At 40.9% G+C, this 14,718-nt stretch overlaps 2 protein-coding genes across 2 annotated transcripts in view; both read right to left on the bottom strand.

Moving 5' to 3' along the window:
* The window catches only part of HDAC10 (histone deacetylase 10), a 39,890-nt gene extending 33,568 nt beyond the window's left edge, over positions 1-6,322 (bottom strand). The window contains exons 1-7 of the mRNA XM_074942369.1: positions 6,195-6,322; positions 4,910-4,976; positions 4,172-4,306; positions 1,777-1,873; positions 1,133-1,230; positions 769-873; positions 497-565 (exon numbers count right to left, since the gene is read on the bottom strand). Of these exons, the coding sequence (XP_074798470.1) occupies positions 497-565; positions 769-873; positions 1,133-1,230; positions 1,777-1,873; positions 4,172-4,306; positions 4,910-4,974 (569 nt within the window). The 5' untranslated portion in view covers positions 4,975-4,976; positions 6,195-6,322. The remainder of the gene's footprint in view (positions 1-496; positions 566-768; positions 874-1,132; positions 1,231-1,776; positions 1,874-4,171; positions 4,307-4,909; positions 4,977-6,194) is intronic.
* Positions 6,323-10,060: 3,738 nt separating this feature from the next.
* LOC141987174 (secreted frizzled-related protein 2-like) lies at positions 10,061-13,834 on the bottom strand. The gene is made up of 4 exons (XM_074952276.1): positions 13,551-13,834; positions 12,770-12,939; positions 11,733-11,825; positions 10,061-10,371 (listed from the first exon to the last, which is right to left on the bottom strand). The coding sequence occupies exons 1-4, from the start codon at positions 13,832-13,834 to the stop codon at positions 10,061-10,063; spliced, it is 858 nt and encodes a 285-aa protein (XP_074808377.1).
* Positions 13,835-14,718: the final 884 nt, after the last annotated feature.

Below are 14,718 nucleotides of genomic sequence, written 5' to 3'. Positions count from 1 at the left end.
ACTTACTTGAAAAGCTCAGTATAGTCTAGCACAACAGTCAAATTCAACTAGGGCACTTCTGCTGTAAGTTTCTGGCATAGACTCGTCTAGGGCCAGAGAAAAAGAATTTTCGAAAGAGGGGTTTTGCTGATGGGCTCAAAGTTTTTAGCTTTCAGAAAACAGCATAGAACACATTTGTTTAGACCAACTGTTCACTGAATATTTGGATAGTGGTGCAGAGAGAGCTTTCTATCAGCAAACAAAGGTAGCTACGGGGCTCATATTGTGTCAGTTTTTCTAGAGTAGACTTACAAATTACTTTTAATTAGGTTTAAAGGTTTGTTTCGCTTTGTTTGACAAATGAGAATAAATAAATACAGTTTCAAAGAGAATGAAGTACCTAAAAGAATGAGAGTCATTTTGTAGGAATTTCCATTTTCAAAGTAAGAAGGGTTTTATTCTACAGAGAGGAGACCAAAAATAAACCAACTGGACATGCAAAAAAAAATTTACAAACCTGGGATCCTCTTCAAATACATATTGAATTCCTTGTCCATGGTGCACATCCCAGTCAACAATAAGAATTCTGCATGAATCAAAAGGAAATATTCACTAGAAGAACCACAGCGAACCAAGTCAAGAGGATAGTAAGTAACAGATAGAGGAGAAGATTGTTAAAGGCACAAAAGCAATTTGGTGCCGAACGCCTATGGACTTTCAGTGGAAGTTAGGCACCTAACTGACATTTGTGCCTTTGAAAACCTACCCCAGAGACAAATATACACTAACCTCTGGAGACCGTATCTTCTTTTGGCATACTGAGCTGCAATGGCAACATTATTAAACACACAGAATCCATTGGCTGCATTTCGCTGGCTGTGATGACCTGGAGGCCTGAAACAAAGCTTGACATCGTTACTCACTATGAATGAACTTTGGCTGAAAAGTAATGTAACCCCTTTCTGGTTAGAGTGGCACTCTGTCCCCCTCTAGTGGTCGCTAGGCCAGCTACAGATTGATGACCCTGCTACAGCCATGGCTGAGACCTATCTTTTAGCTCAGGCAGTAGAGGCTCATATATTTAGCTCAAGAGGTCCCATGTTTGACTCCTGCTGCCAGTACCCCTTAACATAACTCCCAAGTACTTCATTACCTTACTAATGCCATTCCATTGCACACTTTTCCTGACATCACAGAGTCCACCAGTTGCAAAGTTGCTCCTACTGCTAGTTTAGCACAGCGGTAAGTATTCTAAGAAAAAAAAAATCTCATTATCATCATCAGCCACCCACCAGCTGGTTTAAACTAAATATAACTGACATGTTTTGCATCACTATAACAAATTATTTGAAGAAGTGTTCCCTCCCTAGTGAAGTTGGAGCTGCATGAATGTAACTGAGAGCAGAATTTGACAATAGAAATTCAAGTGTGACTTTTACTAGAAATATTTGTGTATATCATGCACTGTTCTGAAGCATGAGCAATACACAGGCAAAAATGGGAAGAATTATGGGAGGAAAGTGTTGGCCTTAACTATCAGTCTCCTTAGTTTTATTAGTTTAAGTTAAAATCAAGAACTATACTTCAATCGGGTGGTGTGGTTAGAGAGCAGAAGCTGTGGAGCTGTTACAAGTATCAGTGTAGTAATTTTAACTGACAAACATAAGTACCTCGTGAAAAAAACGACAAGTATATTTAAACAAAAGAAAAAAAGTTGGCTATTTTAATTCCAGCTATAAAAAATGGGCTTCTAACGCAACAGTACAAACACTTATATAAATGGCCATGCCCACGTACCGGATGAAAGTAAACAGCATCATAATTTCCTGAGACTCTTCGGAGTTCTTCTTCATTCATTGTCTGGGTGCTCTTTACAACTTCCAAGTATTCTGAACTTTAATAATTAAAAAAAAAAAAAAAAAAAGAAGAGAAAGCAGCTTAACTGAGCTTAGATATGGCCTGAAAAATCTCTACTAATGCAAAGAGAAAACAAAAGACTATGTGATAATATGAGAGGTTGGTGGTAGCATGTGAGACCTAGCTTCAGAATGTCAACCCCGCATATCCGGTGGTGTTCAGGGGATCAAACCGAGATGTTAGGTCATATGAGAGCATGACAACTATCATTTCTACTAGCAACCTGTCTGAGCAGAACCAAGTGTGGTTTGCAGTGTTGTTCAGTTTGGAGACTGCTATCGGCCCCCAAGGAGGCCACTCATTTAGGCTGTGTACACTTAGGGTGGCGTGTACCTGTGTAGCTACATGCTGCAGTAAAAGACAGGCTACTTGTCACTGTGGTGTGTAACCACACGTCATAGTGAAAGGCAGTGGTGAAAGACTCTGGCAGTGAGGAGGCAGTGGGATCCTACACTGCTAACAATAGCAGTGTAGCAGGTGGGGGAGACTGCTTGGGTGTAGAGAGCCTGTATAGGGCATGCACCCTGGGGTTCAGGTGTGTTGGGCATTCCATTCCACTCTACTCACCGAAACCATACCTCATTGTTTCCAGTTGTGTTTACATCTGTGCTAGTGGGCATGCAACATCTGTACTCTACACGCTGTACTCTACACCCTTACCGTCCAAAGGAGAGATTGTCCCTTTGCAATCTGCCCTGAGTAAAGAGCAATGCAGAGATGCTCTGCCTCAAGAGTTGATGAGGGAATGATATTATGATTCTAAGAGTCACAGTTCAGTCCCAAATTCTCCCCTTGCTCCATGGAAGAAGTAATTTGAATCAGCCCTTTATCAGGTTTATATTTTTTGCATCTCCACGCTGGCTCAATTGTGCTGGCATTGGAAGTGCATTGGAAGGGCAGAATCAATGCTCTAACCATTGTCTGTCCCTGCCCCTCCTGGTCCAACTGCATGGGAATGGCATCCCAGTGGAACCTGTTCTGTCCTCCACTCTGTGACTTAGGATATGATGCATCTTACACCCTCCCCGCTTACTCTCATGTGGGGTCATGCAACACAAGCCACAGTCTCACTCCAGGTAGAAGACAGACACAGTAACGGCAGCTGCCTAATAGGGACAGATGTAAAAGAGTGGCTCCAAAATGAAGAGGTTTGCAAGAACTAAGGAGTAGGATCCAAATTCACTGTATTTAAAAAAAAAGAAAAAGAAAAAGAAAAAAGAAAAAAAAAGAGCTAGCTTAAACCCATAGGCACCAGGTGTGAACAACACGTACAAAACATTTCAACATAAATAAATATTAACTACCTCTTATACAGCACCTTTATAAAGGAGGTCAGTATCCTTGTCCCCGTGAAGCACAGGGAAGGGAAGTGACTTGCTCAAGGACACCCAGCAGGCCAAAGGCAGAGCTAGGAATAGAACCCAGGTCTCTTGAGTCCCAATCCATTGCGGTATCCTCTAGGAAGAGTAAGAACTTTACATGTCTTTTGAGGGAGGCAGGTGGCAGAGTGGGTCACCATGGGACCTCTTTTGGGCCTGATTTTCTTCATGCGTAGGCACCGATCCAGATCACAAATAAAATTGAACTTGGTGGTTTCATCCTAATGTACAATCAACATTTGCCCATACTGAAAAACCACTACACAACATGCCACAATTAAGTCTGGGCCAGGGCTATAGCCAGAGCCTTCTGATTTCAGGAATCCCATCTTTGGGGCACCCTCTCTGAGTATGTATGCCACAGTCCCTCTGGGCCCAGGGCCTTCTGCAGAATTAAATACAATGCCTTTCTATTTGATTCAATTTATCTTAGATAATTTCCCCTCAACATCTCTTCCTATTTGATTTATACAAATCCCCATTTTTCCCGTGTTCATTTTTTCTGGCAAAGTTGGACCAGTTTTGTTTAAAGATTACTTTTAAAGTTTTACAAGTACAGAGCCTCAGTTGTATGCAGTTAGCGCTGGATACAATTGGCAATCTCTGCTCAAAAGAAGCCCAGAATAGGAAAAGCAAGAAAATTGTCAGACAGGATTTAGGGGCATTACAGACTTGTGCAGGGAAGTTTGTTCAGCACCTGCCCCCACTACACCTAGATCTAGCCAGTCTTTCATTTTGGGCCTGATCCACTGCTCACTGATATCAGGGGGAATCCCTCAATTGACTTCACTGAGCTTTGGGTCAGGACCTTTCATAGCAGCAAAATATATGAACAGTTTTTGTAAAGATCAAATAGGATCCAGGTGATTAAATTAACATTATACTTGATATCACACCTGTGAACCAACATGATCTCTTCTTCGGTTCCTTCCCTGACAGGTACATGGACACATCTTTCCAAAAGATGATAATGTTTAAGTTGCTCATAGGAAGATAACAATCTTTCCGGCACTTCAATATCACACTCAGGGCTACAAATAAACAAAAATTATCTTGTTACAATACAATATCAACAAGTCTTATTATAAATCCTCTTCAGGGATGCTTAGGCACAAATATTTCATTGTAAGAAGATTCATTTTTCTTGTAGGGGTGAATAAAAGAAAAAAGATCTTTGAAAACTTTCCAGTTTGTGGAATTGGGGAGGTGGGGGAACAACAAACATTTTTTGGTTATAAAAATGCATGAGTAAGAAGAAATTTTATGTGGCTCTTTAAAAACATCAGGAGTGCAACCAACAAAGAACGAAGCCAAAATAAATAAATAAAGAGAGAGAGAGAGAGAGAGAGAGAGCAAGCGCGCGCGCGCCCTAAAATAAAGAAGGCAGGAGTATTCAAATGAAAAGAGTATCAGAGATAAATAATGCTCAAGGCCAGCAAAGAAAAAGGGGATTTACAGCAGGATTCTACTTTGATCAAAAGCCGTAAAAATAAAAAAACTCCCTGGGTCCCAAGAAAATGCAGCTCACAAAATGGAAATCAGGGCCACCCATCAACTCGTGTATACAGCATTTCTAGAAACGCTCTAATAACGGTTTGTTCATAGAAAATGCAGCAAACCTGCAGTTGACTTACTTATCCCAAAGTAGTTTGTAACTTGTCATTTCATCATCGTAAATCAAAGCTGTTCCTGAAGCCATTGCTAAAACAAAACAAAACAGACATCCCAAGATACATTTCTGCATATTCAGGCAGAAAACAAAAATTACAAAAAAAGGATTCAACTGTTCATACGTCATCTTATCCTGTGTAATCTATTTTGGGGATGAATGCCCACATTACAGAGGCAACAATACAAAGCAGAGGCAGTGATCCAGAAACTGGAGCACAAAGAAAAGGAGTACTAGTGGCACCTTAGAGACTAACCAATTTATTTGAGCATAAGCTTTCGTGAGCTACAACTCACTTCGGGCCCTGCAATTGTCTGAATATGCAGCAAGCCAACATTGTTGGCCATTAGAGCACTAGACTCTCTCTGTTATCCAAACTGTAACATTGCGCTACATACCTATTTGTCAGGGCTGGTCTGAATGTATATTTGTGAGGTATTGGGTAATCCTCAGACTGGTGAAACCAAAGTGTTATTATTTATACCATAGTCATTAGTTATAATAAATTGATCACATTAACCTTTATAAGGTTTACTTTTAGAAGGATGGATCTTATGGATATAAAAAGAAATTCATTTTAAAAACGGATATAAAGTGACAAAAGCAAATTCAAATGCAAAGCAATAAACTGGTGTCATCAAAGGCAAGGACCAGAGATCAGCTAGTGGGATGTTAATATGTAACCTGGAACTGCCCAGATCAGCTCAGCTTTCCAGTTCAGTCTCATATCAGTTTATTTTATAACTTCTAAATTACAAAGCCGTTTCCCTATTATTTAAATAGCTCGCGTGTTTGCAGCAGGACCAATCGCAAAATCAAATCATCTAGTCACCCCACCCTCACCAGTAAAAATAATCCCAAGAGCGAGTTGTCTGAACACTTGGGTGACGGTGTGAGAGCGCTGGCGCTTCACTAGCATCCCGAGGTCAGTGGCACCCCGCAAAAGGCCGTGACACCCCTTGGCTCAGCAGTGCAAACACATAAAAAAGAAGCTGGGGGAGAGGGTATGAGAATGCATCAGTCCTGCAGGCAGCCAACCACCCCGGGAGCGGAATAAAGGCGGGGGTAGGAGAATAAAAATGCAAATTGCGGGAGGGTGAGGCCATGCGCTTCTCATTCCCGCCCTGGGCTGTGCGGGGGTGATAAGGGCTTCAGGCTACCACCCCTCGCCGGAAGAGAGGGGCGGGTGCAAAGGAGAAGCGGGAGGGTGACTGTATCTTTGCTCTGAGCGGGGGCCTTGCGTCCCCTACCTGGGTTGTCTTTGCGCCGCTGCTACGGCGCGGCCCCTTTGTCTTCGCTTCCTGTTTCCTTTGCCAGCCCATGAACCCGGAGTGAAACCCCCAACCTGCTCCACCTCCCTCCTCCGTCCTTCCCACTCACGTGACCGATCTCTGAGGGAGGAGTCAAATGGTAGGGCACGCACGTGTGAGTGTGTGTGTGAGAGAGAGAGAGAGAGCGAGCGAGCGAGCGAACGAACGAACTAGGGGTGGCCGAACACGGTGTGTGCGAGGGATTCGCGTGGCTGGGCTCTCGGGGCAGGGAACTCTGCGTGTAATGGACAGGGCAGTGTGAGTGGGTTGGGGTGGGAGGACACTGTGTGTGTGTGTAAGGGACAAGGGTGGCTGGGCACTATATGTGTGTGTGTGTGTACCTCACTGAGGAAACTTGAAGGGCCTGGTTCTCATTACACGAAGGCCACATTACACCTCTCTCGTGTGTAAAGAGGTCTTATGGTGGGTACATGTGTAAGTTTATATCCATTCTGAGGCCCCTTTACACTGTGTAAAGTAGACTTAGTCTTGGTCTGCACCTGAAACCTAGCTACGTCGCTCAGGGGTGGGAAAAATTCACATCCTCAGAGACTGTCCGCTGACCTAAAACCCGGTATAGACACTGGTAAATCAATAGAAGAATTCTCGCTTGGACCTCGCTACCATCTCTCAAGGTAAAATCCCTTCCATCGCTGTAGCAAGTGTTTGCGCTATAGCACTACAGTGGCACAGTTGCCACGCTGCAGCTATTCCGCTGTAGCACTTGTAGTGTAGACATATTGTTAGTGCAAATTGGTATCAGCCCCTTTGTTAGGGATTGTTTTGAATGTGTTTTCCGGGCCAGTCTTTGTTACACTCCCAGTCAGGGACAGTTTAAAACAGGAGTATTTTATTAAACTTTTGCCGTAATCCAACAAAACCTTTCAACCTAAATCCTGACTAAATCCGCCAATATAAAGGTAAATAAAACTAAACTAAGGAAATAACTCCTTTTATTTTTATAGGTTTCAGAGTAGCAGCCATGTTAGTCTGTGTTCGCAAAAAGAAAAGGAGTACTTGTGGCACCTTAGAGACTAACCAATTTATTTGAGCATAAGCTTTCGTGAGCTACAGCTCACTTCATCGGAAGCATTCAGTGGAAATTTATTTTTATAAAGAACCATGAATCTAATTCCCTGTGGATCATACTCAAAGTGTACCTTTTAGTATGATCAAAACCAGGTTAGTGATGTTGCTGACCATTCTGAGAGGTGTTGTGCTTCTAAAATGGGTCACCCACTGCTGGGTGTGAATGTTACCATGAAGAGAGCCTTTTAATGTGACCTTTATTGGAGAGTTGGTACTTGTATAAGCACTGACAGAGTTCTTTAAATATTTACCATTTTACCACCAGAGATTGACACACAAGCCACAGGACAGAATGACCTGAGCTTTTCAACGACATGCTTTTTTAAGCAGTTGCTTCATTATACAACACAGCTTTAAAATAGGTTGTTTCAGCTTCTGGATATTTCTCAATCTGTATTAGTTTTCCAGTCCATAACAGCAAACTACGGGCTAGTCCTGGTTCAGATGCATGTATATAAGAACGGCCATACTGGGTCAGAACAAAGGTCCATCTAGCCAAGTATGCTGTCTTCCAACAGTGGCCAATGCCAGGTGCCCCAGGGGGAATGAACAGAACAAGTGATCCATTCCCTGTTGCCCATTCCCAGCTTCTGGCAAAAAGAGGTTAGGGATACCATCCCTGCCCATCCTGGCTAATAGCCACTGATGGACCTACCCTCCATGAATTTATCTTTTTCTTTTTTGACCCCTGTTATAGTCTTGGCCTTCACAACTTCCTCTGGAAAATGATTTACATTTAATTAATGTCAATGGGAATTGTGGCCACCAGTCTAATGAAGAGGATTTGTTCCAGTAACAACACTACTCAATTCATAACAAGAGTTCCACAATATATATACAGAAGCCTCTATGCCATATGGATTTTAATTATTAGAAAAGATTCATATTGGGGCCTATCTGCACTACTTGTACACAACTCTCTGCTATGAATAGGGGACACTGTTATAACCATTTAAATACAATTTTTTATTGCCAGTATGGATGGGAAAACAGCTCTAAAATATTGAAATAAAAAGAAAACGGTACAGAGTTTAGGCATAGAAGTTTCTGGTTATCAGGGAATATCTGATTCAGTCCCATATTTTCTTGTCCTCATTGGTAAGAAGAAGCCATGTTGTTACTATTGGCCTTAAGCAAAGAGTGGGACTCCATGGTGCTGGGAACTGAACAACATGGAACAGAAGACAGTCCCTGCCCCCGAGAGCTTACAGTTCGCAATGAGCTCTGCAAGGGTAGACTCAATCAAAGAGTTTATTAAAGGATTGGAGTCTAACTAAGGACAAGATGTGACAAGTGAGAATAGGATATAATGGTGGGAGGAGAGAAGCCAAGAAGGTAGGGCTAACAGTGTTAGGAACACAAGGTTGTATGTATTAGCTAAGTGTAAGCTAGATTTTTAAATTTTTGTATGTAAGTGAACAAGAGGGTGATTAATGAATCACTAAAAAACTATGTGCTTAGTTTTAATAAGGATGCCCTGGAGCATGGTAGAGAATCATGTTCTAGTTGGTGTAGTTGGGACCTTAGGACCTTGCTTTAAAAATCCAGATGCTTTTTTAAACTTTTTAAATATACAGATACAACAGGTAGCATATTACTGGTGTAGCTGATAATTTATGCAGTAGCTATTACATGTTTTTGTGCTGATTATACATCTTTATGAAATTAGTTCTTATTTGTTTGAAATTAAATTGAGCCCAATCCATCACCACTGTGTTTTAAGATCAGCACAGGCATACTACAACTGAAGATGCTAATTACAATAATTTGGGCAGTATAATGTTTTACATTTCTTAAATATTATCAGTGCCTTTTGCAGTTGTCTTAGTCCCATGTAATTCCCAGAGACAGCTTGTAAAGCACCTGGGTTGATTTTTTTAAAGTAACTAATGTTTTATTTGAATTAATAAAATGAAAACAGATTAGATACATTCAGTAGAGTTCTGATTCAGATTCCAGTAGGAGTGTACACTTTTTCAAATGATCACACACGATCAAGAAAGTACTTTTTCAAAACCTGTACTTGTCTTATGCTTTAAAATATTAATACTATGGTATTGTAAGTGCTACCCATTATAAAATAAAACTAGCCACCCCAACCATGTCCTTCTGAGGCACTCAAACTGATGTCTATTTGACAGAAAAGGAAACCATTTTGTCCATATAGAAATGTCCAGTAGAGGGCCACCTTCTTTTAAAACACTCCATCAATGTAAGAAATTAAGTAGATTAGTGTAGATGTAGGCCAAATTTTATCAAAGCAGGTGCCTAAAATTAGGCACCTAAAACCACAGTTAGGGCATGTAAAAGTCAATACTGAGATATTACAGTGATGGGCAATACAGAAAACTTAAGAAACTGTAGACAGACAGATTTTCAGAGGTGCTGAGCACCTCAAACAGCATTAGAAGCATTCATTGTTATGATTTGCACAAGAAAGTGTTTTATGACAGTGTTATACATATTATGCAAGATTTTTCACAACAATCTGAGGATACACATTTATACATGCTGGGCCAAAGTGGCTGGAACACCATTTACCACACAGAAATTATGTCCACTTACACCCAGGTTGAATTCAACCTGTTATAACATATTTTTAAAAAATTACATTAAGACTTTACATTGCATTTATAATACATTTCTATTTACAAGACTGCATTGGTATGAGGAGTGTAGTCACCTTTTACATGTATCAGGGACCATAAGATAAATATTTATAAACATTTATGGTGTTTCCACTTCCGTGTGGCCAAAGTTAGCTGGGAGTCCCTCCTCTGCCAGCGGTAAATTTGGTTTACTAAAACAGTACCTTCCTCAATATTCCCCACAATGAGATACACCATGGAGCGGTAGGTCTGGGTCATCCTCTGAGTACAATTTTCATTCATAAGCAACCACTGTTGTATCATGTTCCGAGTATCATAAGGCAAGAGCAAACCCTGGTTGATGAATTCCACCTGGCATTCAATATTATACTCCTGATCACCAGAAACTGTTCTCTTTTTGGACAGCTTTACCTTTACCGCTAGGGAGAAAAAAACACATAAGTTGCTTTAACTATTTAAGTGTAGCAAGGAATACTGCCTAATGAGCAGTGGAGGAATCCATAGTGAATTCTACAGTATAAGTATTAGGTCATACCTTTGTTTTGGGTCATTGCCATAGATTATGGTAGTATTTTTTTAAAGAGGGACATAGATAAGAGAAGTTTTTCACTGAATAACACAACCAGGAAAATGTAACATTCTCACAAAGATCACTGTCATATATCTTTAGTGACACTGCATGTGTCCAACTACTAGGGTGACCAGATGTTCCAGCACCCTGGTATCATTCCAGCTTTGTAGGGCAGCCCAGGTATCCCAGCTGGTCCTATTGAAATTGTGACTTTGTCCATTTTTCAGCAGAATCAACCAACAAAATATCTGGCTACTGCTGCCTGCTCTTTGCTCCACCTTCTTTAGTTCTTCCCTTTCTCCGTAAAGCTTCCCATCCAGCTCTTTCCCCAGATCCAACTGTATCATTGCGTTTCCACGCCCGCTTCTCCTAAGGCCTGGTCCAAAGTCAACTGAAGTCAATGAAAGTCTTAGCATTGACTTCTGTGGGTTCTGGAAGAGGCTTCTAGCTGTAATCTCAAAGTATTGTCAGTGGAAGCCCAATGAGGCAGCAGCCAGAACTTTCAAACCCTCATCAGGTAAGACTTTTTTTTTTAATGTTAGCATTTACTGAATCTTGCTTTGTGTGGTTAACAGGAATAATGCACATGTACACATTCAGTAAGGAACTTTCCTCTTTTAATGTCAAACAGCCAAGTGCCTCAGCTTTCTTTTGGTTTTAACTGCCAATAAAAGCCACTTCACTCCTTTGCTGCAGATTTCAGAGTAGCAGCCGTGTTAATCTGTATTCACAAAAAGAAAAGGAGTACTTGTGGCACCTTAGAGACGAACAAATTTATTTGAGCATAATGCATCCGATGAAGTGAGCTGTAGCTCACAAAAGCTTATGCTCAAATAAATTTGTTCGTCTCTAAGGTGCCACAAGTATTCCTTTTTGCCACAGATGTTATCCATAAAGTACACTGTAGTACAGCAAATTAGACTAGAACAAAAAAGCCACTTGGTTATAAAATAGACAATAAGGCAACCTCATCATTCAAACGAAATCAGCATGGGGCCTATTTGTATATTGTTTATAGGGGAAAGAACTTCCAGAAAATATTGGCTTGGGGCTAAATCCTGACACACACACACACACACACGGACATCACAAACTGCCAATTATATTAGAGATAGTTTTTGAATACATCTGAAGTGGCAAAGTGTGTCCACTATTCAGGAATCAAAAATACTGGTGTCTCTAATCGTACATATATTAACAAGAACTTACCAAAATTGTTGGCACAGAAAACATCAAGTACTCTTTTCTGTGTAAAGAATTCCTCCACTGCTGGGCAGGTCTGGCATATAGGCTTTGGCAATTCTGGTAAGAAATATTAAAGTCTTGTTATTGTTTTGTCCTTTGTCTGAATTTAGAGCCAATGAAAGGTGCGAGAGTGACAGGCCTGAAGAGTAACATTCTCCACTTAACCACAGAACAGGTGTGATGTAGGAAAGCTTCCAGACAGTGCTCTGAAAATGGGCCCCTTCTATGGATGAAAAGGGGGTTCATTTTCCATGCCCTTTCACATTGCTTGCTAAGAGTGACAAGGGTATCAATTTGTACCATTTATGGCATATGTATTGGAGTCATTCTATTGGTGATGCTATGCTAAATTCACGAGAAGGAAGATCTTGTGGTTAAGGCATTGGGCTAGGGCTCCGGAAATAGTATTGGTTCTGCCACAGGCTTCCTGTCTGAGCTTGGGCAAGTCATTTATGGCCAGATTTCCAAAGGTGACTTCAATAGGAGCTGCTGGGTGCTAAAATCTGGGCATTAATCTCTCTGTGCCTAAGTTTCCCAGCACTAAAATGGGAATCCTTCCCTACCTCACAGAGCTGTTGTGAGGACAAATTTATTGTGTATATGAAGTACTCAAATACATGGTGATGAGGGCCATAGACACTCCTATCAGTAAATAAATAAAATACATTGAGCTCTGTAGATACCGTGGTGATTATGCTGCATATATGCATGATTGTATTAGCCTTCCTCCAGCCATCTGACCATCCTTCCTTGACTTCAGTGCAGTTATACTGATTATACCAATTAAAATCTGGCCCAGTTTACACTGAAGGTGTTCAGCACTTCACAGGATCGGGTGCAAAATGGATCTGAATGCATGCACAATAAATGTGCACCCAAGGAAATGACTGTTTACAAAAGAGACTGTTTTTGAAATTTGTCCCGCAAGTTGTATTTGATTGATTCTGTACACTTGATTTTAAAAGAGCTCACAGCCAATCCCACCCATCTACTCCATCTACCTTTATGAATATGTTTGTATTCTTTGCTAAGAGATGCTAAACACATGTCCTCATCAGCAGGGAAACGATCACAGTCCAAACTGTCAGGCCAAGCCAGTCCATGGCAGAGGAGCACAGGAGCACAGCTGTCACGAACAGCGACACACATACTCCTGCAAGGATGGATGAAGCTGTGAAAAAATAAAAATCAGGTCCAACCAGTTAAATTTATTGGAAGTCAGTGACAATAGTGATTATTCCTACAGTAAATTCTGTACAGAGTTGTGAAAGTCTTTCTTATATGTCAGGGTTTAACATCCTCAGTCTTCATCAGTGATGCAACTCCACACAGACAGAGGGTGCTGCTGGGGGTTCTGTATCTGGGCCTTGGGCTGGCTTATAGAATTCATACATTGTTTTAAGAAAAATACCTGAACGTCATTTTTGATAGGCACTCAATAAGGGCCTACTTCTATGTCCAATAAGTGATTTCAGCAGTAATTGGATTGGGCCCTAAATTATTAATACGAATAACGCTGCAATCAAACGAAATAAAACCCAACATTGTTTGATCACAACTCTCTCTTTTTTTACATCATGACCAACGTTTAAGTAGAACACTTCTTGTGTAGAATTTTTTCCTGGAACAGGCAGGCAAAAGAAAGGTTAATAAATATTCTTCAGCAAAAGAGAAACAATTGAGCTGAGAATTATCTTCATTTTAAGATTTAACAACATACATTCAGGTTGATATCTATTCAGGTACACAAGGCAGAATTTTAGAACGTGACATGGTACTTACGTATCTAAACAGACTGGCGCAAACAGAGAGCACAGAAATGTCCTTGCATGAGGGTGGCAGCCAGTTTGCACAAAGTGCTGCCATTCGGCAGATTTTGGAATAACCTCTGCCATACTTGTGTGTCCCATCAGGTTGGGAAGCCTCATTTCAGAATAACCAATGCTGTGGCACATGCCCATCTCCATAGGTATCGCTACACATTTAGTGGATAATCCGATGTCAAAACCCATTGTCAATCTTAGGAAGCCACTCAGAGCAAAGAGCATCTGTGCTGCAGGAAACATCTTTGTGTGACTCCTGAGTTGCTAAATATGGGGTTGTCAAGTCCTTCTGCAGTGTTCAGACACACAAGCCTTGTGGTTTATATACACCATGAGCTCTCTGCCCCATTCGTTATCAACAGCTTATCAAAACACTCAAGACAAGACCTGGGCTTATTGCCCATTCAAGTGATTGTTGTGATAACCAGGGAGGTGGAGACGATGACTTTAAATGCAAAAATTTACATATGGGATTTCATGAGTCTGAAAATGTCAGTGCTGCAGCATACTATGTGGCATATTAAATTGTGACACATGGTAGTTTTGCTATGTGCCTGCTAAATCGAATTAAGTGACCCCCTAGAAAAGTACTTGACAGACAGGCTGTCTCCTGGGGTTGGTGTGTCTCTTTTGTTGTCAGACATTGCTGATTTGGCAGAAAAAAACAGCTCAGATTGACTTATCAAGTGAAAATGTTTTGCTTTTGGTAATTGCACCATGTCTCTTGCACTGTTTTACAACTTCAAGAGGCACTTTCTTTATGTGGTCAAGTACTACAAAGGAGACAGCTTTCTGTTAGTAAAAGAATATTCTGTCTGGAAACTTCTGTTAGGTCCCAATCCCATGAAGCGTTAAGTGCACCACAACTACTGTTGATTTCAATAAGAGTCACAGAACTGAGCGCTTACGGAATTTACTGTATTGTCTCATTCATTAGGATATCCAGAGGCAGGGTTATATATTTAGCTATGGAATTCTCATCTTTCATTGACTAGATTAGCAGAAGGTATATTCAAGTTCAGAGGTGGGAGAAGTTTTTCCTAAGTGGATAGTATAGGACCATATTCTGGCTTCAGCTACAGTCCTCTATGTGAACATACACTTACACAAAGCCAGAATATTGCTTA

This window comes from Natator depressus, chromosome 1, assembly GCF_965152275.1.
Source record: "Natator depressus isolate rNatDep1 chromosome 1, rNatDep2.hap1, whole genome shotgun sequence".
Taxonomy (NCBI): Eukaryota; Metazoa; Chordata; order Testudines; family Cheloniidae; genus Natator; species Natator depressus.
The sequence above is the reverse complement of the archived record's forward strand: the minus strand, read 5'-3'. Positions and strand labels throughout refer to the sequence as shown.